This window comes from Lissotriton vulgaris, chromosome 4_1 (assembly GCF_964263255.1).
Source record: "Lissotriton vulgaris chromosome 4_1, aLisVul1.2, whole genome shotgun sequence".
NCBI classification, from domain to species: Eukaryota; Metazoa; Chordata; class Amphibia; order Caudata; family Salamandridae; genus Lissotriton; species Lissotriton vulgaris.
Window position 1 is genome coordinate 1602376728 of NC_141691.1, and position 25190 is coordinate 1602401917.

General features: G+C 45.2%; 1 protein-coding gene across 1 annotated transcript in view; it reads right to left on the reverse strand.

Annotated features, from left to right (window-relative positions):
• SLCO5A1 (solute carrier organic anion transporter family member 5A1) overlaps positions 1–24882 on the reverse strand; it is a 372433-nt gene extending 347551 nt beyond the window's left edge. The window contains exon 1 of the mRNA XM_086965856.1: positions 23376–24882. Coding sequence (XP_086821982.1) covers positions 23376–24459 — 1084 coding nt within the window. The 5' untranslated portion in view covers positions 24460–24882. The remainder of the gene's footprint in view (positions 1–23375) is intronic.
• Positions 24883–25190: the final 308 nt, after the last annotated feature.

Consider the following 25190-nt stretch of genomic DNA (forward strand, 5'->3'; position numbering starts at 1 on the left):
CTATTAAAATGCAAATGATAATATGTGAAAATGCATAATTACTTATCATTGTTTTATAAAGGTTCATCTGGAAAGGGAGGTGTTTACTTGTAAACTGTTGTATGTTTGGCTCAGTGGACCTTCGGAAGAGGCTCCTTACTAGCTGAGGTTGGATTTCATATCATGAGTATGTATAGGTTTAACCTGCTAAATCGTAGATGTTACACATGTGTAATGGGTTGTAAATGTTTTAAATATTTGCGCACGGGTTATCAAACAAATACCTTGAAAACGACAATTGTGAAATAGTTCTGTCTCCACTACATCTGGCTTTGGCATATCAAATGCCTGACACTTTCTACATCAATTATTTTGGATCAGAGCACCCCAGTAAACCTACAAATCCAGTTTCCTTTTAGTCCAGAGACATTTAGTACAACAGAATGGCAAAAACATATAATAGGGCTTGGTGTGGGGCAAGAAGAAACCTAAAACAAATTCTGCCCTGCTGTAATACCACCTTAAAAGCAAAATGGCCCTGTAACACTTGAGCAACACCATCACGCCACTTGGATAAGCATTGCTGCATATACACCGTGCATGAAGTGTCACAGAGAATGTAACAGGATTAAACAGGTGCAGAGAGCTGAGATTACACAGTTAGAAGCTCACTTAAAGTCATTTCCAATTGAAATCGTAGACTGTTGAGTCATAAGTCTTCTTACACACTAGTCGGGTTCCTCCCTCTGGCGATCGCCAAAAAAGTCTCTGTCTGACAGGTGTCAACATGTATAAAAGCACACTGAGTAGAAGTATAAACCGGCCAGATCTGGATACAAGGCAAACCAGCACACAAGTCGGGGGTCCACGTGGTTACACAGCGTCCATCCACTATTTTCACGGGGAGGACGCTGTCCACCCTGCAAACAGCTGGGGCCCACTGAAATATGATGAACTTGTCCAGGCACCAGACCCCACCCAGCAGCGCCTGCACGTTGTCCACTTTCTTTCCGAGCAGCAATGTGCATGCAGAGAGGGGGCCTTCATCTTTCAGACACCAGCTGGGTCCATTATGAAAGCCGACTTTCAGGGGCCATCAGGCCTTCTTTCATTCCACTATCCCGGCAGCGAGTTATCTGAGCGTCGCCGGTCACACCTAGATGCAAGGGAGGGGGAAGCGAGGGCTCACAGTTTACTTCTTCACAAATACTTGAGAGGAGTGCTTTTTAGGTTTTGACTGGCGATGCGCACGTAGTGCGCATGCGCCAAAAAACCTTATGTTTTGCGTGTGCAGTCGGGTATCCGCCCCAGTCTCCCATTGGCTAGCTCCATAAATGGAGGCTAGCCATTGGGAGACGGCTCTGTCAGTCAATCCCGGACCAGATTCGGGGGCGTTCCCGAGAATTTTTGGCTTTTGGCGACGTCACGCTACGTCAGCCAAAAGCCCTCAGGAACGCCCCCGAATCTGTTCCGGCATTGAGCCGGCACCAGCCTTCCTGACCTTTTCGGTTTCTTCCTTCAGGCTCGGACGGGAATAATTATCCCTCCACTCCTCTTCACACCCACTCACTCCCCTCCTCCGAATTCCGCCGCCGCCCCCTCCTCCACGCAGCCGATTCTACCCCTTCCCGCCCCCTCCCGCTCCCTGCTCCATTCCCCGCCGGCACCAAGACACCAAGGTGACTTAAACTTGGTAGAGTTGGAGAAGGGAAACCAAGTTTTAAATATTGTTTGCAGACAAATTCTGGTTTTATTGTCCCGATGTCTGGAGCCGGCACCCGCCTTCCTGACCTTCTCGGTTTCTTCCCTCAGGCTTTGACGGGAATAATTATCCCTCCCCTCCACTCCTCTTCACACCCACTCACTCCCCTCCTCCGAATTCTGCCGCCGCCCCTCCTCCATGCAGCCGATTCTACCCCTTCCTGCCCCCTCCCGCCCCCTGCTCCTTTCCCCGCCGGCACCAAGACACCAAGGTGACTTAAACTTGGTAGAGTTTTCCTAATGCAGCTTCAAGAAGCTCGCGCGAGGGCCTCGGTGCATGGATGATGCATCCGTCTTCACCGCCTGCGAATGAGCTGCGTGAGTGTGGCCTAATGTGGCATCCCCGAGCCCAGTGACACTCCTCCAGGGCCGGCGGCGGCAACCAGTGCCGAGTGCTCAGCTCAGTGCGTTTTAATGACAACGGAGCTGGTTAATGGCCGAGGGCGGCTAGTTAGTAACCCGTGGTATTTAATGGCGCTGGAATCGCTGAACGTGGATGGTCTGTGAATTAACAGGAAGGCCTGGTATGTGGATGAATCTGGATTCGAGAATCATACGTTATAGGATTATTTAAGGCAGGGTCCTGCGTGAGAAGGGACAAGAATGAGGGGGTGCATGCAATAAGGATTGTTTTGGGCCGTGCCACAGGGGCACCCTGGAGCCACTCCGGTTCACCATTACTAGAGGGATTCTGCACATGGCCTGGGGGGTTGCCAATGTGTACATGTCTTTGGCTTTTTTTAAAATAATAAATAAGATGACTATTTCTGTCTATTAGCAGGCATGTCTAGCCAAAAATAGTGCTGCAAACATTCCAATCCGCGATCCATTCGAGAATGTCTTCGTTTTAGAGGTTCCTGCTGAGAAGTATTATTAGCCTCCAAAGGCACGCTGTCTTGTAAGTGATCAGCTGTCAGATACATGCTTGCATGCTCGCTTTCTGAGATTTATAGATATAAAGGTATTTGTTTGAAATGTTAAGATTCATGATTCTCTCTTCCCTGCACAATGGCCTCTTTACTATCCTAACAGATTATGTTGTCGACGCCGAGACTCGACCCTGGCCCCCCAGCTCCATAATGTCCGTGTTCCTGTTCCTTCCCGCACCCCCCCTCCCACCCCCCCCCTCCCGCTGTCCGTGTCTCCGGCCGTCTGTCCCACCTCACTTACATTAGAACATCTTCAGTCCTGCTCTTTAATAACCAGCTCCCGCAACAACTCCCCGTGCCAAGTCCTCGCACACACTCTTTACATAAAACGCCTCTCTGTTGCCTGCGTATGCCTCCGTGTGCCCCTGTTGCCTGCTTGTACCTCCGTGTGCCCCTGTTGCCTGCTTGTGCCTCCGTGTGCCCCTGTTGCCTGCTTGTGCCTCCGTGTGCCCCTGTTGCCTGCTTGTGCCCCTGTTGCCTGCTTGTGCCTCTGTGTGCCCCTGTTGCCTGCTTGTGCCTCCGTGTGCCCCTGTTGACTGCTTGTGCCTCCGTTTTTGTGCCCCTGTTGCCTGCTTGTGCCTCCATGTGCCCCTGTTGCCTGCTTGTGCCTCCGTGTGCCCCTGTTGCCTGCTTGTGCCTCCGTGTGCCCCTGTTGCCTGCTTGTGCCTCCGTGTGTCCCTGTTGCCTGCTTGTGCCTCCGTATGCCCCTGTTGCCTGCTTGTGCCTCCGTGTGCCCCTGTTGCCTGCTTGTGCCTCCGTGTGCCCCTGTTGCCTGCTTGTGCCGCCGTGTGCCCCTGTTGCCTGCTTGTGCCTCCGTGTGACCCTGTTGCCTGCTTGTGCTGTGTGGGTGTGTGTGGAGGGCTCTGTGTGGCTGTGTGTGTGGGAAGCTTTGTGTGGCTGTGTGTGTAGGAAGCTTTGTGTGGCTGTGTGTGTGGGGGGCTTTGTGTGGCTGTGTGTGTGGGGGGCGCTGTGTGGCTGTGTGTGTGGGGGGCTCTGTGTGGGTGGGCGTGGGGGGGGCTCTGTGTGTGTTTGTGTGTGTCATTTGCGAGAGATAAAGCTAGTGGCATTGTAAATGACAATGCCATTTATTTATGTTAAAAAAACATAAATAAAAATAATGTCAAGAGCAATGCCAATAGCTCTAACTTTACCAAAGGCAAAACCATTGCATTGTAAATGCTTGTTACTTTCTTCAATCCCTGTATATAAGGGATATTTGCATGCACTGTAAGAATGTCAAATGTGCTGGTCTGTCCCGGTGTCTACACAAATAACATTTTAAATACCATTATTTAATTTTTTTATAGCCTTAACATATTCAAAAATGTGGACTTTGAAACCTATTAAGCAGAACATTTCCTGCCACATTTCTCCTTGTTGACTATTTCTTTGTGGCATAGTTTTTCCCAAAAATAAATGTATAAGTTGAGGCTCACCTTTTGCATCGAGAAGCGTCACTTTTTTGGCAGAACCCCGACACAAAATCTCATTTGTTAAATCTCATAATGAGCTCATAGGTACTCCTGACAGACCTGCAAAACATATGCGGGGTGTTACGATCTGATGTCACTTCCTGTGAGGTCTTGGGTTGTGATGTCACTTCTTGTGAAGCCACAACATGATGTAGGCTGTGATGTCATGCGCCATGATGTCACTTGCATGCTGCCTAACTTGGTTAGTCCCACCACTTCTTTTTTTTTTTAACTTGTGCCTGAGGCAACCCTTCTGATGTAGATTAATGTACAAAAGGTGAAGTAAACGAGTTCTACATGCAAGAGTGTTAACATTCTCGACTTAGCTGTGCTGTTCTAAAACTCAAAGCTGTGTTAATTCTGTCTTGACTCGATCGCACATTGCATTAATACAATTGACATGTGTCAAATGCATCTTTTTTAATTTTAAGAAGCATCACGAGGACAGAATAGATGTTTTAGTGAGTTTTAAGAAATGTGAAATGCGCTTCTACAATGTTCCCTGTATAGTTTTTAACAAGCTTCAACCCCTTTCCCTGTCACTCTTTTTGTCACATTCACTACTTCCAATGAGAGTAACCAAAGCATGCGTCCCGTCCTGAATAGGAGCAATGCAATTACGGTGTGTCCCAAACACGTTTGCTCACTTCATACACCAGCCAATGTCCTGGAGCCTATTTGATATAGCTCTTGCATCATGTTCCAGAATATAAGTTTGTAGTTTGAGTATCACAGTGTTCAAGGCTCTGAGTTGCAGCCGTTTTTTCACACTTCTTCAGTTAGCTACAATTTACACTGGCTTCTCAAAAGCCTATACCCACAGAACTCATCTGGCCCTACTCATCATAAGAACGACCCCAGTAGCAGCTGTACAAAGCCTAGCACTTGAAATGGTAGGAGCCACAAAGAAAGTGAGAGGAAAAAGGGGCTGATAGATCGTTGTTTGAAGAAGTATCAAAAGCCTGATAAACGGGTGACCACAGATTACCCAAAAGTAGGAAACTCACAGCCCATTCAACACAGTTGAAAAATATATTTAGGCTTGTCCATGGAAACTCAGGGGTATATTTATGTTGCACCATGCAATGGGGCGCAAGAACGACACAACTGTTGAGTTTGATTTAGCGTGGTCTGATAGATCTAGAGTAACGCAATGCAATGCAAATCACTGCCTTGTGTTACTATGTAGCACGGAGGAGTTCCATGGGTGGAGCGCAGGTGTTTCCACGCATCCACCCATAGAATTCGGCACACTTCCAGATTTACCATTGCCGGAAAACCTGAGAATGCATCAAAATGCTACACTTCCCCAATTGAGGCTTAACGAGGAGAAATATCTTTATTTCTCCTCATTACTTCCTCTTTCTATGTGTGTTGCATTTCGCAGCACACATAGAAAGAGGAATATCCCTCAGGGGATTGTTTTTGTGCAGGAAGGTGTCCCTTACTGCACAAAAACAATCCTGCTTACAACACGGGTGCTCCTCTGCTCGTGGGGTACAGGCTCCTAGACTCCCTTGCACCAATCCAGACGCTGCTTTCATGCTGGTAAAACTATTACCCAGCATGAGAGAAGTGCCAGGATTGGTCTGAGTGGGCTGATTATGCACATCCACAGGGACTGGGAGCCTGTGCCTTCTGTTCTCCACCCGACTGTGCAAATCAACTGAGGTTGGAGTCACAAAACAAGAGGCTAGTTTCAAAATAAATGTGCTTGCTTGCAACCTGGCATCTTTTGTAACAGTTTATGGCTTTCACAAGGATGTTGAAAATGCAATCTGGAATATTTTCAAGTTACAAGGAAGCTTTGTTGAACGCTAGCTGCCGAATGTGATTCCTGATGGCATACTCGCCGTGCACTGGAGAATAATTACACGTACCACGTACCCGTGTCTGCGAGATTGAGGATAATACGGCAATTTTGCGACTTTATAAAAAAGATGGTTTTGTTTACGTTGTGGAGAGAATCACTTTAAATAAAGGAAGTGTTTGACGGATGTATCCAATTGATTTATGATTGTGGATTTACAAAATTGAGGATTCTTCTTTTTTCTATTGGACTTTACGATTGTTAGAGGTCCAACTTACGGTTATATTAGTGGAAATCTTATTTGAAGAATACTTATACTGCCCTGAAGAAGTCGAAAGGCATGATATTAATGCCAGACAAAACACGTGTTGGCTGTTATCTTTTGATTGATGGAAACCAGAACTGAAATAAATGGAAATGATGCTGTAACAACGTACCTTGGTGTTGTCATAGAGGCGAATCTACTACTTTGGATATAAATTTGGACACTGAAACCCAAGTACTGTGGACAATTGCTAAAATAGTTTTGGACTGAAGAAAGAGTGTTGTACATACGTTATTGGAATTGCTCAGCAAAGAATTACTTTGAAGGAAGCTTTACAGCTATTGCTACTGGTCTACTGTCCCCTATATGAATAGCGTGAGGACCAGGGCTCGAGTCGGGGTACCAAGCGGGTGGATGGCGTCCCCCAACTTATTTTACCGGGTGGACGACGTCCCCCCTGCCCAAAAGCTGGACTATCAATTATGGCTTTCCATAACCGTACAGCTGCCCCGTCGATCTCCCAAGCAAAAATCAGTATGCATGGGTGCACCGAAGGCCTTTGCTGTGATACTGTGAAGCCCCCTCGCTTCACCTCACCAGAGAGCTCAGAGAAGTCACTATATGAAGAGCAGCGCTGTATCTCATCCCCACTGATGTGTAAAGCGCCCTGTAGTAAGGTGACTCCCTGTCGTGACATCACTTCCGGTGACACCACCTAACTTTGAGCGTCCCCCCACTTCTTATTGTAGGACTTGTGCCCTGGGAGGATAGAGAGGCAGCTATTGAAATGAACATAGCGGCTCAATCTTGGAACTGGCTATTATTAACTATGAAGGCGTCTGGTAAAGAGATTCTCTTTCCGAAATCTTGTTCGGCTTAACACTGCGGAATTCCGGCTAGACGCATCAATGCCACCCGGCCCGGGCATCTGAATAAAATAACATGGCCCTTCACTGCCCTAAGCTGAGATGTGAAGAGGACATATTTCTTATTAACAGATGACCTGCAGTGCAGGGCTCTATTATCTTCCTCCCTCTGCCACTTGCACTGCAAAATCCCTTAACAAAAGCAATTTTAAAAGGACAGACTATAAAGGCTGCTAGGATTTCTTTCTGTGCTGAATAGATTAAAAACCAGTGTCGGCTTCAGCATGACACGCTCCACTCGCCCTCATGATTAAGAGAAACAATCTTCAGCAAATTAGATTCTTGAGCGTCTGATTCAGCCGAAATATATTTATCTCATTTTTTCTGGGCAGCACTATTGCAATGGTCCTGTTTCTACCTCGGGTTTGCGAAATCACGGATTCTATGTAGTGTTCATACAACAGTGTTGTATGTATATCTTTGTAAACACATGAAACCCAACAACCAACACGTATTCGATTTGCCTTTCTTTTGTGCCAATCGTCTTGCCTACGGTGAATAACATTGTCATGGTATATTTAATCAGACCACATAATTTAGGTACTGCTATTCTATTGCAGGCAAGTATTTAACGCATGGTTCAACTGTGGGTTATAGTTTTATTCCTTCATAACTGCTGCGCATAAGCTATGAAGTCCACAAGGGGTAATATGATTCTTAACGCCCTCAATACCAGAGGCAACGTAATCCCAGTAGGGCGTTCTCAGCAGTTAACAGTCCTATTGGAATTATGAGGTCTGCTGAAACAATGAGGACAATGAAACGCAGGTTCAAACAACTGCAGAGAAGACGGCACGCCAGCAGAGACCTCACAGACCAAGCCGCCTTCAAATCAGCCCTCACCACATACCACAAACGCCTCAAAAACACAGAGAAAAACACCCTAGCAATCTGCATCAAAGCAAGTGCCAACCACACTAAGGAACTCTTCAGCATAGTCAGAGAGTTCTCCTGCTGAGCAACCACCCATAACACTATCTCCCCTTACAAGGAACTCTGCGACACACTGGCAAACTATTTCCACAACAAGATATCCACAATCTACAGGAACCGAGCACCTAACCCACCAACCTCAACAGCCTTCCAACACCAATGGACTCCTCCCGAACCATCAGCTCACTGTATGGGAACAGCTCACCACCCAGAACACAAGAGTTATCATGAACTCCATCCAATCTGGAGCACTCACATACCCTTGCCCCCACCGCCTCTTCAACCTCGGAAGCAAGGAAATCAGTTGCCAACTCACCACCATTCTCAATGCATTCATCACCACAGCCATCTTACCTGACTCATGCAAACACACAGAAGTCAGACCCCTCCTCAAGAAATCCACCACGGACCCCAGCAAACTCAAGTACTACTGCCCCATCTTGCTGCACCCATTCACCGCCAAAGTTCTTGAGAAGGCCATCAGCCGTCAGCTCACCAAACACCTGGAGAGAAACAACCTACTCGACACCTCTCAATCCGGTTTCCATGCCAACCACTCCACTGTGACTGCCCTAATCGCCACCACCGATGACATCCATGCCTTCCTAGACAGATGAGAATCAGCGGCCCTGATCCGCCTCGACCTCTGAGCCACTTTTGACAGCGTATCTCACCACACACTCAACAGACTCCACCACATCGGGATACAGGGTGACGCCTTCAGATGGATCACATTCTTCCTCACTGGTTGAATCCACAGAATCCGTGTGCCATCCTCCACCTCGGAACCAAAGAGCACCATCTTCGCCATCCATCAAGTTTCATCCCTCAGCCCCACCCTTTTCAACACATCTGACATCAGATCCCACAACCTCAACACCATATCCTAGGCTGACTACACCCAGCTCATCCTCTCGCTCTCAGCAGACCCTCCACCATGGGAGCAACTTCCACAACTGCATGACAAACACTGCTGACTGGATGAAAACCAACTGTCTGAAGCTCAACGCTGAAAAGACCAAAGTGATGATCTGTGGCAACAACGCCTTCCTGTGGAATGACACCTGGTGGCCTGCAGAACTCTGACCTACTGCCACGCCAACAGGCCATGCCTGCATGCCTGGCATTATTCGGGACAGCAAACTCAGCATGAAATGATAGATCAACACAGTCTCTGCCGCCTGCATCCAAACTCTTGGCATGTCCTGAAGGATCTTCAAATGGCTCCCCATCTGCCCAAGAATAAAAGTCACTCAAGCCCGAGTAACCAGTTCGGTGGTCTACAGCAATGCACTGTATGCAGGAACCATGTCCCACCTCATGAAGAGACTCCAGATGATACCGAACTTAGCAGCCAGACTAATTCTAAACCTGCCTGAACGAACCCACATCACCCCCCATCTCAAGAAGCCCCACTGGCTGACCATCCAGAAAAGATGTCAATTCAAGATGCTGACACACACCTTCAAAGCCCTCCATGACCATACATCAACCACCGCCTGAACTTCCACCAACCTTACGGAGACCTTCATTCTGCATCCCTCGCCCTCACACAGACACCATGCATCCACCAAAACTTCAGCGGAGACGGTTCCATCTTCTACCTCGCCGCCAACTCCTGGAACAGCCTCCCCCACCACCTCCGGTCAGCACCTTCTCTGACAGAATGAAGGAAGAGACTCAAGACTTGGCTTTTTCACTGAGTCCAGCACCCTAGTACCTGGATGCCCTTACAGGTGAATAGCCACACTATACAAATACATATTGATTGATTTATCTCTTTACTTCCAATCAGAAATTTCACCTGCTAAAAACATCTGAAATCTTAGTGTGAAAGTACAGAGTAAATGAAGCATTATCGGGAAATCAGACCCGGGATAACCAATTCCCCCAGAAATTCCTAATTTCCTAGTGTGCACTCAGGATCCAACTTAAAATGAGCCAGATTGTCCTCCCTTCTGAAGTTACTGGTGCCACCAGTACTGGTAACTCCCTGAGTGGGAAAAGTCAAGCTCATTTCCTGGGGCACTCATAATGAGGGCCTTTACCATTTTTGAAGGAGCACAGTGACATTGTGACCCACTCAACACTTCCCACACTCAACGATGGTAATGAACAGCCACACTCTGCCCATCTGTGTATAACATATATATATATATGATAAACATATGGTATACTTATATGTGTGTTTGTGTGTAGAGATATATATATATATATATATATATATATATATATATATATATATACATATATGTATATATAGATATATGTGTGCATATATATATTATATAAATACACAGACACATATAAATATATAATATAAATAGTCAGGATAAGGGAGTTGCACTCCTAAAATTACCCCTGCTCACCCCCTTGGTAGCTTGCCACGAACCGTCACGCTTATCTTAGAGGCAGTGTGTAAAGCATTTGCACATAACCAACAGTAATACAGTGTAAGCACTACAAAAGGACACCACACCAGTTCAGAAAAATATTCAATATTTTTATATACTTAAGACAAGAGCAAAAACAATAAAAATCCACAATACAGTACTTCAAAATCTTCACTTATCAAAATATGCTTTAAGAATTGTTCCTTGATGTTGATAGCTCTGTCTGGGGCTATCACGGCGTTGTGAGCAAACAAATCCAAACAGTTCTGGCTGACCGCGGCGTCGCGGGCCAGCTACGATGTCGGGAAGACCCGCAAACAGTACCTTTTAGAAATGACCTCTCGTTGAGCTTTCGAATGCACCGCGTCCGCAGGCATCTGTTCCGGAGGTGGGTGCAGGAGTCGTCGGGGCCCTCGAAGTAACACGCTTTGCAAGTCGATCTCCTCTCTGATGGAGTCAGAAGCGCTGGCGTCGGCAGGCGTTGTGTGCTGCGGTGTGAAGTGCAGTGGCGTGCAGTGCCCTCAGGTCATGGTGCGAGCAGCGGGCCAGTGGCGACGTCAGATGGCGTTGTCGGTGTGACCAGGGTCACGGTGCGAGATGAAGGCGGTACTCGTCACAGTGCTGGCAGGTCACGGTGCAAGCAGCGTCGTCGTCGTTGCTGAAGCGTTGTTGTCGGCTTATGAACTAGAGTCGATGGCGCTGGCGTCGGTTGGCCGAGGCTGCGATGCGGGATGAGGGTGATGCATCGTGTAACTTTACAAGCGGTGTCCTGGAACCACGGTGAAAGCACTTTTGCGTGGAGCGTCGTCGCCCGGGATACCGTTGTGAAGCAAGGCGGTGCGGAGTGCTGTGCCCACCGCTTGCGGTGCGAGCAACAGCTCGCTGGCGGTGTCAACAGGCGTTGTTGGTGAGACCAGGGTCAGGGTGTGGCGTTGCGGCGGTGCCCTCTGCGGTGACAAGGCATCATTGCGAAGCGGTGCGGACTGCGGTGCCCACAGGTCATGGTGCGGGCAGCGGCTCGAGGGCAGCGTCAGCAGGTGTCGTCAGTGAGACCAGGGTCGTGGCATGGCGGTGATTCCAGCGGTGCCTTAAGGACACGGAGTCGGCAGCAGCGTCGTAGATGTCGTTGAGTTTCTTTTCTTCTGTTGCACCACAAAACACACAGTCCCCAGTGCTGATGGCAGAAGATCTTGAAGTCTTAGCTGTTCCTGAGACTTCTTGAACAGGGGGCAAGCTCTACCTCAAGCCCTTGGAGAAACTCACAAAAGTAGATTGCAGAAAGTTCAGTCCAGTCCTTTCACTGCCCAAGACAGAAGCAGCCACTGCAGGCCAACACAGCAAAGCGCACAGCAAAGTGGTAGTCCCTCCTCACAGCTTCTCCAGCTCTTCTTCTTGGCGGTCATCTTGATCCAAAAGAGTTCTAAAGTTCAGGAGTCTGGGCCCCAATATTTATATCCCAAAATCCTTCGATCTCTTTAGGCAGAAAGTGTCTGTGCCCAGCCAGAACCAGTTCTGCCTTCTCTGGTGTGATTTCCTGGCAGGAGGTGGAGATGGCATTGTCGGAGGCAGAACAGGCCCTTTGAGGTGCAAGGAAATCTCCTCCCCCTTTCCCCATTGCAGCCCAGGTCTGTTCAGCCCTTTCCTGACCCTACCTAGACTATCTGGAACCACTCCTGCTCCCCAGCCTTCTGTCATCCAAAACCCAGAGAGGCAATCCACATTCCAGCAGAGGCACACGGGATGACTAAGCAAGAAAATAACTACTTTCTAAAAGTGGTATTTTCAAACACAGAATATAAAAATCACCTTCACTAAAAGATGCATCTTTAGATTCTAAGTTCAGGCATACTAAACTTTCTTTTCCCACCTAGTTCCCTGGGCCAGTCTTGTTTATAAGCGGTTATAAACAAACTTTCCATTCTGTCCTATGGGGAACAGGTAGCCTTGCGATAGTGAAAAACGAAATGGGCTGTAATTCACTATCAGGACATGCCACACACACCAGGGCATCTCCTACTTTCACATACACTGCACCCTGCCCACAGAGGTACCATGGCCCTACCTTAGGGGTGTCTGACATGTAGAAAAGGGAAGGTTTAGGGCCTGGCAAGTGGGTGCACTCGCCAAGTCGACATGGCAGTTACAAACTGCGCGTAGACTCTGCAATGGCAGGTCTGAGTTACCTTTTTAGGGCAACTCACGTGGGTGGCACAATCAGTGCTGCAGGCCCACTAGTAGCATTTGATTTACAGGCCCTGGCGCACTCAGTGCACTTTACTAGAGACTTACAAGTAAATCAAATACCCAATCCTGGAATCACCAATCCATAACATAATTTACCACAGGAGCACTTTTACTTTACCACTGATCATCAGTGAGAAAACAAGAGTCACAACCGGGAGGGCAGAAAGCAAAAACTTAGGGGAAGCACGCCAAAAGATGCCAAGTCTAACAACATATATGTATATTTTTATGTTTGTTTTTTGCTTATATTGCTTAATTTATAAAAAGAAGTGTGCTGATACCTAAAGCTCTGCTCAAAATCTCCTGGCCTGTGCTATTAAATGTGGGTGTGCCGAATAACAAGGATGCTTAGTATTCAATCCATCTCATGCCTCTTTAATCCACTATCAAACACTCCCTTACTCTTCATCTCACTCTTGCAGGCAGATTGCCTCCTTTCTCTTCCTTCTTCTTCCCCCTTTGTGTGTTTTCCCTCCTTTGCTCTCAGTAAATATCAGATTAGGAAATGCAAGTGCTGGTCCCCAAAAGTAAGTGCAACCACCGGCTCTAATAACGTAATATACATTTATGTTTGGGTCAGAGCTACCACTGACGAGACATTTTTTGTTTTGCTAATAACTTTAGTGCTGTTTAAAAAATCTGAACTAAACTTTAAAAGTGAAATGTGCATCCACTTTGGGTTCATCGTTGCAGTGGCAGCTGGAGGATTATGAAAGTGGTGAGCAATAAGAGCAAATAATGTATTTATGAAAGACTCTGACATTTCCCAAGGGTGATGAAGGGGTTCTCCCTCTGAGAAGAATTGTAAAAACTGCCTTAGCTTGGTGCAATATTCAGAACTATTTCTGTAATAAATGAACTAAGACTACTGTTTTTATAGTCATTTATAAAGGAAACTCATAAACTGTGTTTGTTTTAGTTTTTTTCACTTGTTGTTTGTGTAGCTTATTACTATTGCATTGTGCATGCTTTGAACTTAGTCGACTGCAGGACATGATTGCGATCTCTAGAGTTGAGACTGAGGGCAGGGCCAGTTCCTCAGGGTTCCTGTTCCAGTACCAAAAAGGTGTTCGGAATACATGCAAAAAAAGTGTATGCAGTTCCTTAGTGGGTCACCATGGAGGTAAGTAGAGAGTTACAATGTGAAAAAACTTTGAGGACAATGTAGTCCTAAAAGTGAGTAGGAGGGAGGGGGATACCTCCTTTCAGAACTAGGGCCCTCACACACCCAGCCAGCTAGGTGTCATGCTTCATCATTTGATCTGCTCCTCGTTGGGTCGGCACTGAAATACCCGACGGGCACCCAATGAGAGGCTATTTAGCGGAGATATTTTGTTCCTTGCCATTTGGTGAGGTGTGGGTGAGGGGCCTAGGCTTGTGTAGTCCAATCAACTATTTTAATGAGATGGCTCCCACCTGATTAAAATGGAAAAAGAGTGGCAACTTATATCTAAAATAATGGTCAGATCCTAGCGCTCCACTCTAAAAGGGTCAACATGTTTCTTGCCTAAACGTTTAAGTGATCAGACGGCAATTCATCAGCACCATGTGCAAACTATCTACACACTGTGGTAGTTACTGGAACAACCTACCTATCACGTATTAATAGGTGAAGTACCTAAACAAGGTTGAGGGTAATCCTAAGGCTCTAGTAGCCGCACCTCAACAGTGTCCGAGGGGCTGTGACACCTCTAGGTGCAATGACCTCAACCCAGTGCCACTGCTCTGGACGACCAACTCCACCGCCGGAACCGGAATACATGGTCATCCAATCTTTGACCTCTCTGCACAGCTCACAAAGCAATTGTCGTACATTCCAATTGCAATTATGTTTCTGTGAAAATGCTCATGATAGAAGTATACAGTTGCCAAAATGTTAAAAAGGTGAAAGTAAAAGAATGTGTGCGTTGTGTGTTTTGGGGGTGGTGAAGTGAAAGAGATGCGAGGAAGTGAACGGAGTCACCTGCAGGCCACGATTGAGAGTTCTGGATTTCAGGCGAAGGACAGTACCAGTTCCTCTGAGTGCCTGTCACGGAGTCAAAAAGGAGTTCAGAATACATGGTCATCCCATCTTTGGTCTCTTTGTTGAGCGCACAGAGCAATGTTCACGCATTCCAATCTGCAATTGTGTTTCTGTGAAAATATGCATGATGGAAGTATACAGTTGCCAAAATATTAACAAGGCGAAAGCAATAGAATGTAGTGTTTGCAAGTAAGTGGGTGTGTTGTGTTTTGTGGGTGGTGAAGTAAAGGAGATGTGAGGAAGTGAATCACAAGAGAGTAAAATGAGGGAATAAAAAAGAGAGTAAAAAGAGGAAATAGAAAAGAGATTAGATGTAAGACATGTAGTTGGACAAGATGCAGAGAGAAAAAGGAAGTCATACAGAGTGAACGTATCAGAAGTGACTGAGAAACCCTGAATACGAGTCCCATGGGCCTAGTAATGATTACTTCACAATCTGATGATAATTTCGGAAATAAATATATCTAGATGTAATAACACAAAGCTCAGAGAGACACAAAAATACCAGCTAGTTGGCACATGATGGAAATCACAGAAATGTAATGTATGTGTTTATGCCCAGGAAATCTTGCAGAACCTGCATTTTCTCTCCCATCCTATCCAAAAATAAACACTTGCTTCTCCTAAAATCCAGTCTTAAAAATGGCTATTGAATGTTCATGCATTGAGCTATAGGCATACCATTATACACTACATTGGTCACTGGTGCCCACCTCCGCTTGACCTGCGTGTCATTACTACATTAAATCGCCTTCCCCTACATTCACAAGAATAAATGCACAGTTTGGGCCGCTAAAGTACCATGAAAAAATGCAACTCTCCCCAGCAGGACAATAATAAAAAATTTACCTGTTGTTATCCATGCCTCTTTTAGCACCGTAACTAGGTAGCATTAACTCAATTACCAATCGGCACACACATTCATTTGAGCTGGACTGTGTCCTGCACTCGGAAAACACGTGGGGCCTCATTTACAAGGGCCTTGCATCACTGAAACATCACTTTTAATGACACTCTGGCAGCGCACATTGCAGCGCCATATTTACAAGGTCTCGTAAGGCCTCCATGCCTGTCTTTTCATGACCTTGTAGATATGGTCTGAGGCAACGCTGTGCAAGTCAGTCAATGTGTTGCCTCACACTGTGATTGGGAGGCGTGCCATGGTTGTTATGGTGGGTGTTCCCATGTAACACCCATGGCATTTGACACATTCTGAGATTTACAATGTTCTGTAAACCTGGGAGTGCATCGAAAGCCTACACCTCCCCAGGGGAAGAGAAGGGGGGGGGGGGTGAAACAAGGAGAAATAACTTTATTTCTCCATGTTTATTCCTTCTTCTATGTCTGCTGCAGACATAGGGCCTTATTTATGAAGCTCTTGCGCCACTTTTGCGTCACTTTTAAAATGGGAAAAAGTGACGCACCGGTGGCGCAAGACCTTCATAAATGAGGCCCATAGTACCTAAACATGGTTGAGGGTAATCCTAAGGCTCTAGTAGACGCGCCTCAACAGTGTCCGGTCGGGCTGTGACACCTCTAGGTGCAATGACCTCAACTCAGCATCACTGCTCTGAACGACCTACCCCACAGGCGGAACCGGAATACAAACAATCATTCCCACAATGCAGAAACCCTTACACCATGGTGCCAGGGTGCCTGCGTTGGAGCATGGCAGCCAAGTGAGCGCCTGTGCAAGGAAAGAGGACAGGAATGCGCTGTATCTGATAGATATGATTTCTGCCCTGTTCTTTTGCCGTAGGGCAGCGCAGCTGGAAGGCTTTCGGCGCTGCCCTACGGTAAAATATTGTAAATGAGGCCCTTATTTTAAAAGATCTCTCTGCTTTCATTTCGCAGTGCATGTACTGTCCTACTACCTTATAATGTTCTAGTCTCTGAGGCTCCGTAAGGGGCAGCAAAGGGAACTTTTCACAACCAAAAGTTCACTCAGAGGCAGCATGTTGTAACCCCGCCTGGAATGGGACTGGCTGCCTGACTCTCCTGTCATAGAGGAAGACTCACACGAGGGCAACAGGTACTGAGGGTGGCATGGGCTTTGATTATTTTATTACGGGTTCGGTGAAACCGCAGCTGCATCATTGTAAGTTTGTCAAGCTCTGCCAAGAGGGGTAAGAGAAGAGGGTCTCAAAAATCATATTTCCCATTTAAACTCCTCACCTCCTCTGCGCTTGCACTGTCTTTGATTTGTAACTCATCCAAGGTACTGTACCAGGGTAAGTGTGACTCCTGTAGCTGGCCCGTGCTCCATCACAGTCTGACTGAACTTGTGGATTTGTCTCGGTCAAGTGCGACCCCGTTGGAGCTTCTGTTTTCTAAATTCTACAACTGCATTTAATATTGAAGGATTCATATCTTGACTTGTGTATATTGGATTTTTGTTGCTCTGGTCTTGTTTCATTCAGATGAATATTTTCTATTTTTCTAAACTACTGCGGATTACTTTTGTGGTATTTTCACTGTATTACTGTGTGCGTGTGTGTGTGTGTGCGCGTGTGAGTGTGTGCACAGATACTTTACACATTGCCTCTTTAGCTTAGCCTAACTGACTGCTCAGTGCCAAGCTACCTGAGGGTGAGCAGAGGTAAACTTAGTGTGTACCAATAGCGGTCGGTGGTGGGAGTGCTGCCGGGAGGTGACGTGGGGAGGGGGAGGGACAGGTTGGGGGTAGTAAACCATGGATTATAGCAGATTACAGGTAAGTAAACATATAAATAAATAAAACAAATTTCGTTGCGCGCACTGCATTATTTATTTTTATGTTTACTTACCTGTAATCAGCCATAATCCATAGTTTACTGGAGATATGTATGCACTGTAGGAATGTTAGATGTGCTGTTCTGTCCCAGAATTTACACAAATAACAATTTAAATAACACTATTTTGTTTTATTTCTTTTATAGTGCTATGGCACTACTCATCCCAATGCAGGGTGTCTGGGCGCTTTACATCACTCATTATACATTGATAACAATATTGTTTTATTTCTCTTATAGCGCTACTCATCCCAATGCATGGAGTCATGGCGCTTTACATCACTCATTATATATTGACAATTAATTATATGTGTGGAAATCAGTGTGTAGAATGTGTTGCATAAGACAGTGAGGGTTACCATGTCCTTCACAGCTCACTGTGCTATATTTGAAGGATTGCAATTTATTACCTGGAAGTAATAAAAGTATCTCTTTGTTAAAAGCAATAACCCATTTACCCATATACATACATATATTTAAACCTATAACAACAGAGCGCACATTGCCTATTTAAATAAATGCGAAAAAATACTAGCTGCAGCATCTTTTTTTGATTGCGATAAAATAAAATGTGGATACAGATAAAATGACCGAAAAATAAAAATAGATAAACACAGACGGAAATGTTAAAAAAATAAATACCTAAAGCTGGGATCCCTAGTTATAAGTGATGTAATATGAAACGGTATAAGCAGTGCACCACAAAGGTGCGTGTTTTAGTTAATGTAACATGGCAAGAGAGTTCAGAACACTGTGAATGGAAGTGCTTAAAGTACAGTAATTTGGAGTTGTTTGTAAATTATAAAATTAAGGTATAGCTATCACTTTGGGTTTTCAAATATTTGTGTAGTTTAAGATCGGTTTCTATGTAAAGAATATATAATGTTTACCGTACTATAAGTGTTAACTTTTGTTTTTTTAATTGGATTTAAAATTTTTTTTTAAGTATTTCAAATTTTAGAGTGTACTGTTGATGAATGGTGTGCAGATATGTGGAGTGTTATAGAGTACAGTGGAGGACAGAGTTGTACATGGTAGTGTGGTATACAGTGGAGTGTCATAGAGTGTCGTAAAGTGGAGTTGCGTATAGAGAAGTGGCGAAGAATGAAATAGCATAGAGTAGTGGTGTAGAGTGAAGTGGCATACAGTAGAGTGGCATAGAGTTGAGAGACGTAGAGTGAAGTGGCGTAGAGTGGAGTACCGTAAAGTAGAATAGTATAGCGTGGAGTAGCACAGTCGAGTGGCATACAGTGGAGTGACATACAGTGGAGAGACATGCAGTGGAGTGATGTACAGAGGAGTAACGTACAGTGGATTGGAATATAGTGGAGTGAAGTATAGTGGAACAGCGTCAAGTGGAGTGGCTTAGAGTGGAGCAGCATAGATTGGAGTGGCGTACAGACAAGTAGAATACAGTGGAGTGGCATAGAGTGGAGTGCAGTAGAGTTGTCGCGTAAACTGGAATAGGGTAGATTGGAGTGGCATAGAGTGGACTAGAGTACAGTGTTGTGATGTACAGTGGAATGGCATAGAGTGCAGTGCCACAAAGTGGAATATCGTAGCTTAGATTGGAGATCTATAGAGTGGAGTGGAGAAGAGTGGTGTGGCGTAGAGTAGAATAGCATAGAGTGGAGTGGCATTGAGTGAACGGCATTGAGTGGAATGGTGTAAAGTGGAATAGTGTAGAGTAGCATAGAGTCAAGTGTTGTACAGTGGAAAAGCGCACAGTGGAGTGGAGCACAGTGGAGTGACATAGAGGAGTAGTGTAGAGTAAAGTGGCACAGGGGGGAGCTTCATATATTCGAATAGTGTAGAGGGGAGAGGCGTAAAAAGTAGTGGTGTACAGTGTAGTAGAGTAGAGCAGTGTGTGGTGTAATAGAATATATTCAAAAAGACGCAGTATGAAAGTGGGTGAACAGGAATATATATTATGGAGTGGAAGTGTATTAGGTCTAAATTGGTTAAGTAATAATAAAGTTATGAGTCCCAAAACAGTTATATAATGTGCAATGGTATACCGCTGTACATGCTAATTGTAATGCAGTATATGATTGGTTAATGGCTACATTTATATAAGTAAAATGCAGCCATGTAGTTTTCACCGCACTTTGGTTGAGTAATGGGTTACGGCCTCAGATATAAGTAAATATAAGGTTTTATTATTGTACCCCACCTATTTAAACTGGTAGTATGTAGGGGAAATAATCAATAGTTTTCTATATATTTTTTAAAAGGTTTACACACAACGATGCTTGTACCTACAAAGTACCACAGAAGTTATAGGAAATTTTAAAAAATAAACATGCAAGAAATAAAAAATATACTGTAGTACACAAACTATATTTGTAAAATATAATGCACAACAGCTTCAATTTATTTTTTACAAATACTTGTTTTCATATTTATAAATAGCACAGTAGGTAGTACTGTGGTAGTGCATAAACATATTCTATTTAAAGCAAATATGTAAACCAAAATAGAAAATGCACTGTCCTAGGCTTTGTTTGTGAAATATACAGTAGTCTAGTAGTGTATTTTTACTTTTTTTTTTTACTTTTTACGTACTGCGGTACATCCTAGCAAAATTTTGTTTTTTAAATATATAGAAATGTTTGAATATTTTTCCCTACCTAGTATCACTTTAATAAACTGCTAATAGTTTGAGCAAACATATAAAACCTAGTACTTACCTATATCTAAGGCCCTAACCCAGAACACAGCCAAAGTGTGCTTAAAACATTATGGCTGCCTTTTAATTTTGTATATGCAGTCATTAGCCAATCATATGTCTTATCATTGCTATGTACCGCAGTACATTCACAAAATACCATGAACCTTTGCAAAACTACTGCGGCATGAGATATCAGTAAGAATAAAGGCCTCATATCTTTAAAAAAGACTTCCCTACTTACCTGTACTACCAAAAAGCATCATCTGCACACCTTAATCTATAATCCTGCCAAATTTAATGGAAATCTGACTGACCATTTGGCTGCTATGCATAAGTAAAAAACCAATAGAAAATGCATTAGTGGAAAAACATGTTTTGGTCCCCCCCTTTTTTATTTGAACCCCTTTGACCGATCACTTTAAAACGTTGCATTACCCGCCAATTAAGTAAAAGCAATAGGTCTCCAAACTTTTGTGGAGATTCGTCAAACAAGCACAAACCAGTATTTCCCGGTCTACCGTAGAGTATGGGAAATGCTTCATGATACTCTGTAAAATACTGATTTCAGCACCATAAGGGCAGCCTCCAAACCACTCTGCAGAGCTTTAACAGTCTGGGCTACTCGGAATATGCTGCATAAAGGTCCAGAGTATGCGGTAAGGTTTTCTTATTTATGGAGCAAGAAATGCAAATTATGCTGCACAATTTCTGACAGTATTTTCATTCATTTTAGCTAGCGAAAGGTATTTGTGAAATCTGCAAATGTGTGCAAATTATGCTGCAAATTATGTCAAATGCAGTAAATTCATATAACTATGCAGAAAATGCAGCAGCAACAAAAATCACACAAATTCCCTGACCCTCACCATTGTCCATTTTTTTACAAATCATTTATTCATGAATAGTAACCAGAAATATTCTAATTGCAATGAGTGCCCATAGTTAGCTGCAATGTGAAGAAAATAGGGGCATATTACCAACAACTAGCGATAATTTTTGTCTCTAACTTGTTTAGAGACAAAAATTATCGCCGCACATCGGCGATTTTTATCGCAGATAAACCTTGCTATTAACAAGGTTTATCGCAAATGCGATAAAAAACGGCCGAAATGCATGAATATCGCTGAAAAGTCAGCGATATTCATGCATTATCGAGCAAATGCTCTTAGCCATGTTATCCACCTCCCATTGGATAACATGGCTAACAACTGCTCAGGGCAGGTGTTAGCTTTTGGAGATATTCGCGCTTAGCGCGAATATCTCCAAAAGTTGGTAATAGGAGATAGCGATGTTAGGGACTGTTTCCAGTCGCTAACATCTTGGCACGCCCACTTTGCATGTCATTAGTGATAAATATCACTGACATGCAAAGCAAGGCCCAAGATGGTCGCTATCTCCTATTAGCTGTCACTCACTGGTGTTAGCGACAGCTTGGTAATAGGGAGATAATTTTATCTCCCCTTTCTTGGCTTTTAAAGCCAAAAAAGCGGAGATAAACCCCCTTGATAATATGCCCCATAGTTTTCTCAAGGTGACTGCCCCAACATAACCATGTAGTATAACAATTACAAAACTGTTAACCTGTATTATGGTCCCGTATTTCCATCTCGTGGCTCTGGTGGCATATATGAACTTCTCAGCCTTTGGCCTCGTTTTTATGGTGGCACCAGAACCCCTCAATGGCAATAGTGGACACATTATTCTGTAGATAGATAGATGGATGGATGGAAGGAAGGAAGGAAGGATGATAGATAGATAGATAGATAGATAGATAGATAGATAGATAGATAGATAGATAGATAGATAGATAGATAGATAGATAGATAGATAGATAGATAGATAGATAGATAGATAGATAGATAGATAGATAGATAGATAGATAGATAGATAGATTTGGGTGGGTGGGTGGATGGATGGATGGATGGATGGATGGATGGATGGATGGATGGATGGATGGATGGATGGAAGGAATGAAGGATGATAGATAGATAGATAGATAGATAGATAGATAGATAGATAGATAGATAGATAGATAGATAGATAGATAGATAGATAGATAGATAGATAGAAGGAAGGAAGGAAGGAAGGAAGGAAGGAAGGAAGGAAGGAAGGAAGGAAGGAAGGAAGGAAAAGGAAGGAAGGAAGGAAGGAAGGAAGGAAGGAAGGAAGGAAGGAAGGAAGGAAGGAAGGAAGGAAGGAAGGAAGGAAGGAAGGAAGGAAGGAAGGAAGGATGGATGATAGATAGATAGATAGATAGATAGATAGATAGATAGATAGATAGATAGATAGATAGATAGATAGATAGATAGATAGATAGATAGATAGATAGATAGATAGATGGCAGGAAGGAAGGAAGGAAGGAAGGAAGGAAGGAAGGAAGGAAGGAAGGAAGGAAGGAAGGAAGGAAGGAAGGATGGATGATAGATAGATAGATAGATAGATAGATAGATAGATAGATAGATAGATAGATAGATAGATAGATAGATAGATAGATAGATAGAAGGAAGGAAGGAAGGAAGGAAGGAAGGAAGGAAGGAAGGAAGGAAGGAAGGAAGGAAGGAAGGAAGGAAGGAAGGAAGGAAGGAAGGAAGGATGATAGATAGATAGATAGATAGATAGATAGATAGATAGATAGATAGATAGATAGATAGATAGATAGATAGATAGATAGATAGATAGATAGATAGATGGCAGGAAGGAAGGAAGGAAGGAAGGAAGGAAGGAAGGAAGGAAGGATGGATGATAGATAGATAGATAGATAGATAGATAGATAGATAGATAGATAGATAGATAGATAGATAGATAGATAGATAGATAGATAGATAGATAGATAGATAGATAGATGGCAGGAAGGAAGGAAGGAAGGAAGGAAGGAAGGAAGGAAGGAAGGAAGGATGATAGATAGATAGATAGATAGAGAGATAGATAGATAGATAGATAGATAGATAGATAGATAGATAGATAGATAGATAGATAGATAGATAGATAGATAGATAGATAGATAGATAGATAGATAGATAGATAGATAGATAGATAGATAACACAACAAAAGCAACAGGAGTGTTTTCTGAAGCATTACCAATTCTGAAAGTTCTGCCAACCCATTCATTACTTACATTATGCCCTTTCACCTTTAAAGCATAAACTATGTTGTACAAGGAAGGCCATTGAGGGCAAAAAGTAAGAACAAAGCCTTACCCAGATAGAGGGATGCATTTTCTTTCTTGACGTTGTCGTCCAGGTAGGTTGGTCCCAGAGTGTAGATGGGCGTGGAACCCATGCCAATAAGGACTTGTGCACAAATGAATAAAGCTACGTACAGGGAGTGGTCGTTCCCACCTGCGTCCTTGAAGCACGCCGACGACTCCCGAGGGTCTTTGGCTGAGTTATTCCCATTGAAACACAAACCTTCGTTGGAGAGGGAGGAGTTCACCTCCTGTATCTGATAGGGAGGGGAGATGAAGTGAGGTAAGGAGAAAAGTGCAGCCCCAACAGCAATCAGCACGCCACCCAGGGCCAACCATCGCGGCCTCTGCCCGCGACCCCCAAAGTAACTGATGAAGACCACCACGAGGAGGCTGCCGATGTCAAAGCAGCTGACCAGCAGGCCCGACTCCGAGCTCTTCAGGCTGTAGCGCCTCTCGATGGTGGTGATAACACTGCTCAGATACCCGGACACCATCAGGGACTGGATGAACGTCAGAAAGCACATGCAGACCAAGAAGCAGCGCGAGTCCGTCAAGGTCACGCGCAGACACGCGGTGGCCGAGGTGGGGCTCAGAGTAGAGGAAGGGGACACCCCTGTGTTTCTGCGCGCAAACTTGTGAGACCCCGTCCTTTCAGCGTTCCCAGCTCCTGAAAAGTTAGAGGTCGCAAGTGAAAACACTGTCCTAGAAGAAGCAGCAAGATTCGGGGCTAAATTGTCTGAAGCAAGGCCACAGCTGAAACTAGAGCCCTGCAAACTGGGCAGCAGAGCCACCTGGGCCACCACGGGGGTGGACTGCGTGGTGTCCACCAGCGCCGGCCCTGGTCCCTGAGCAGGCGGCGCGCAGAGCCCGTTCATGACTGGCAGGCTCTTTGTCCTGGAGTGGTGGCCCCTCGCTCCGGTACGCGTCGGGGCCCCCCCAGCCCGCTCCTGCGAGGCCATGAAGGCGGAGCGCTCGCAGTCCTCCGAAGCCATGGATGCGAGCGCAGGGGGCTGCGCGCAGCAGCCGCGGAGCCGGTGCCTGCTGCTATCACCAAAATGCAAACATAACTGAAACTGCTCTCTGCAAGTCAGCATTCCCTATCGGGAAACTTAATCCCGTTTAGGAAGGTAATGGGACTGCGGGCTGCGTGGAAGCTGCTGCCGCGCAGCCTTTGTTCCGGCGTCCTCCTTTGTCCTCTGCACGCTGCCGGGCTGAAAGGCATGGGAGCTGTGACTGAAAAGCACAGAGTGCTGAAGAATGAGATGTGGTGCGCTCCCTACGGCCCCGCTCTGCCAGCAGCCGTCCTCACCATGGCTGGGGCCGTGCAGAGTGCCCTCGGGAGGGGTGAGGTCCCGCGTGTTCCCGGTGCCACATCCTTCAAGCCCGGTGCGCCGCTCCAGAAAGGCCTCCCGCGAAGGTCAGGGCGCTGCCAGCCCCGGTGGTATCCAGCTGGCACATTGTGCTTCGGAGTCTGCAGCAGCAGGAGAGCTGGCACGGTCTGGACTCCGCCTGCCACCCTGCAATCAAAGGCACAGAGTGAAATCAGAGCCTAAAGCCATGTGGCAGACCCTAAAAGAGCAACCTGGACAATGCGCAAGCTGTGCCCATGCATTCACCCTGGAATCCTGTCAGGATTTCATGCATAACACCACAGACAACACAGGTGATGGTGTATGTGTAGTGTCCAGCGCATCCAATGATTAACTGTGTTCCACTGCAATAATTCATACAATACCACTTCTATATAACCATGGCAAATGCCCAACCTGGTCAAGGATTGGAGGAAATGTGCATTTACGTCCTGTTCATATTTAAACAAAAACAA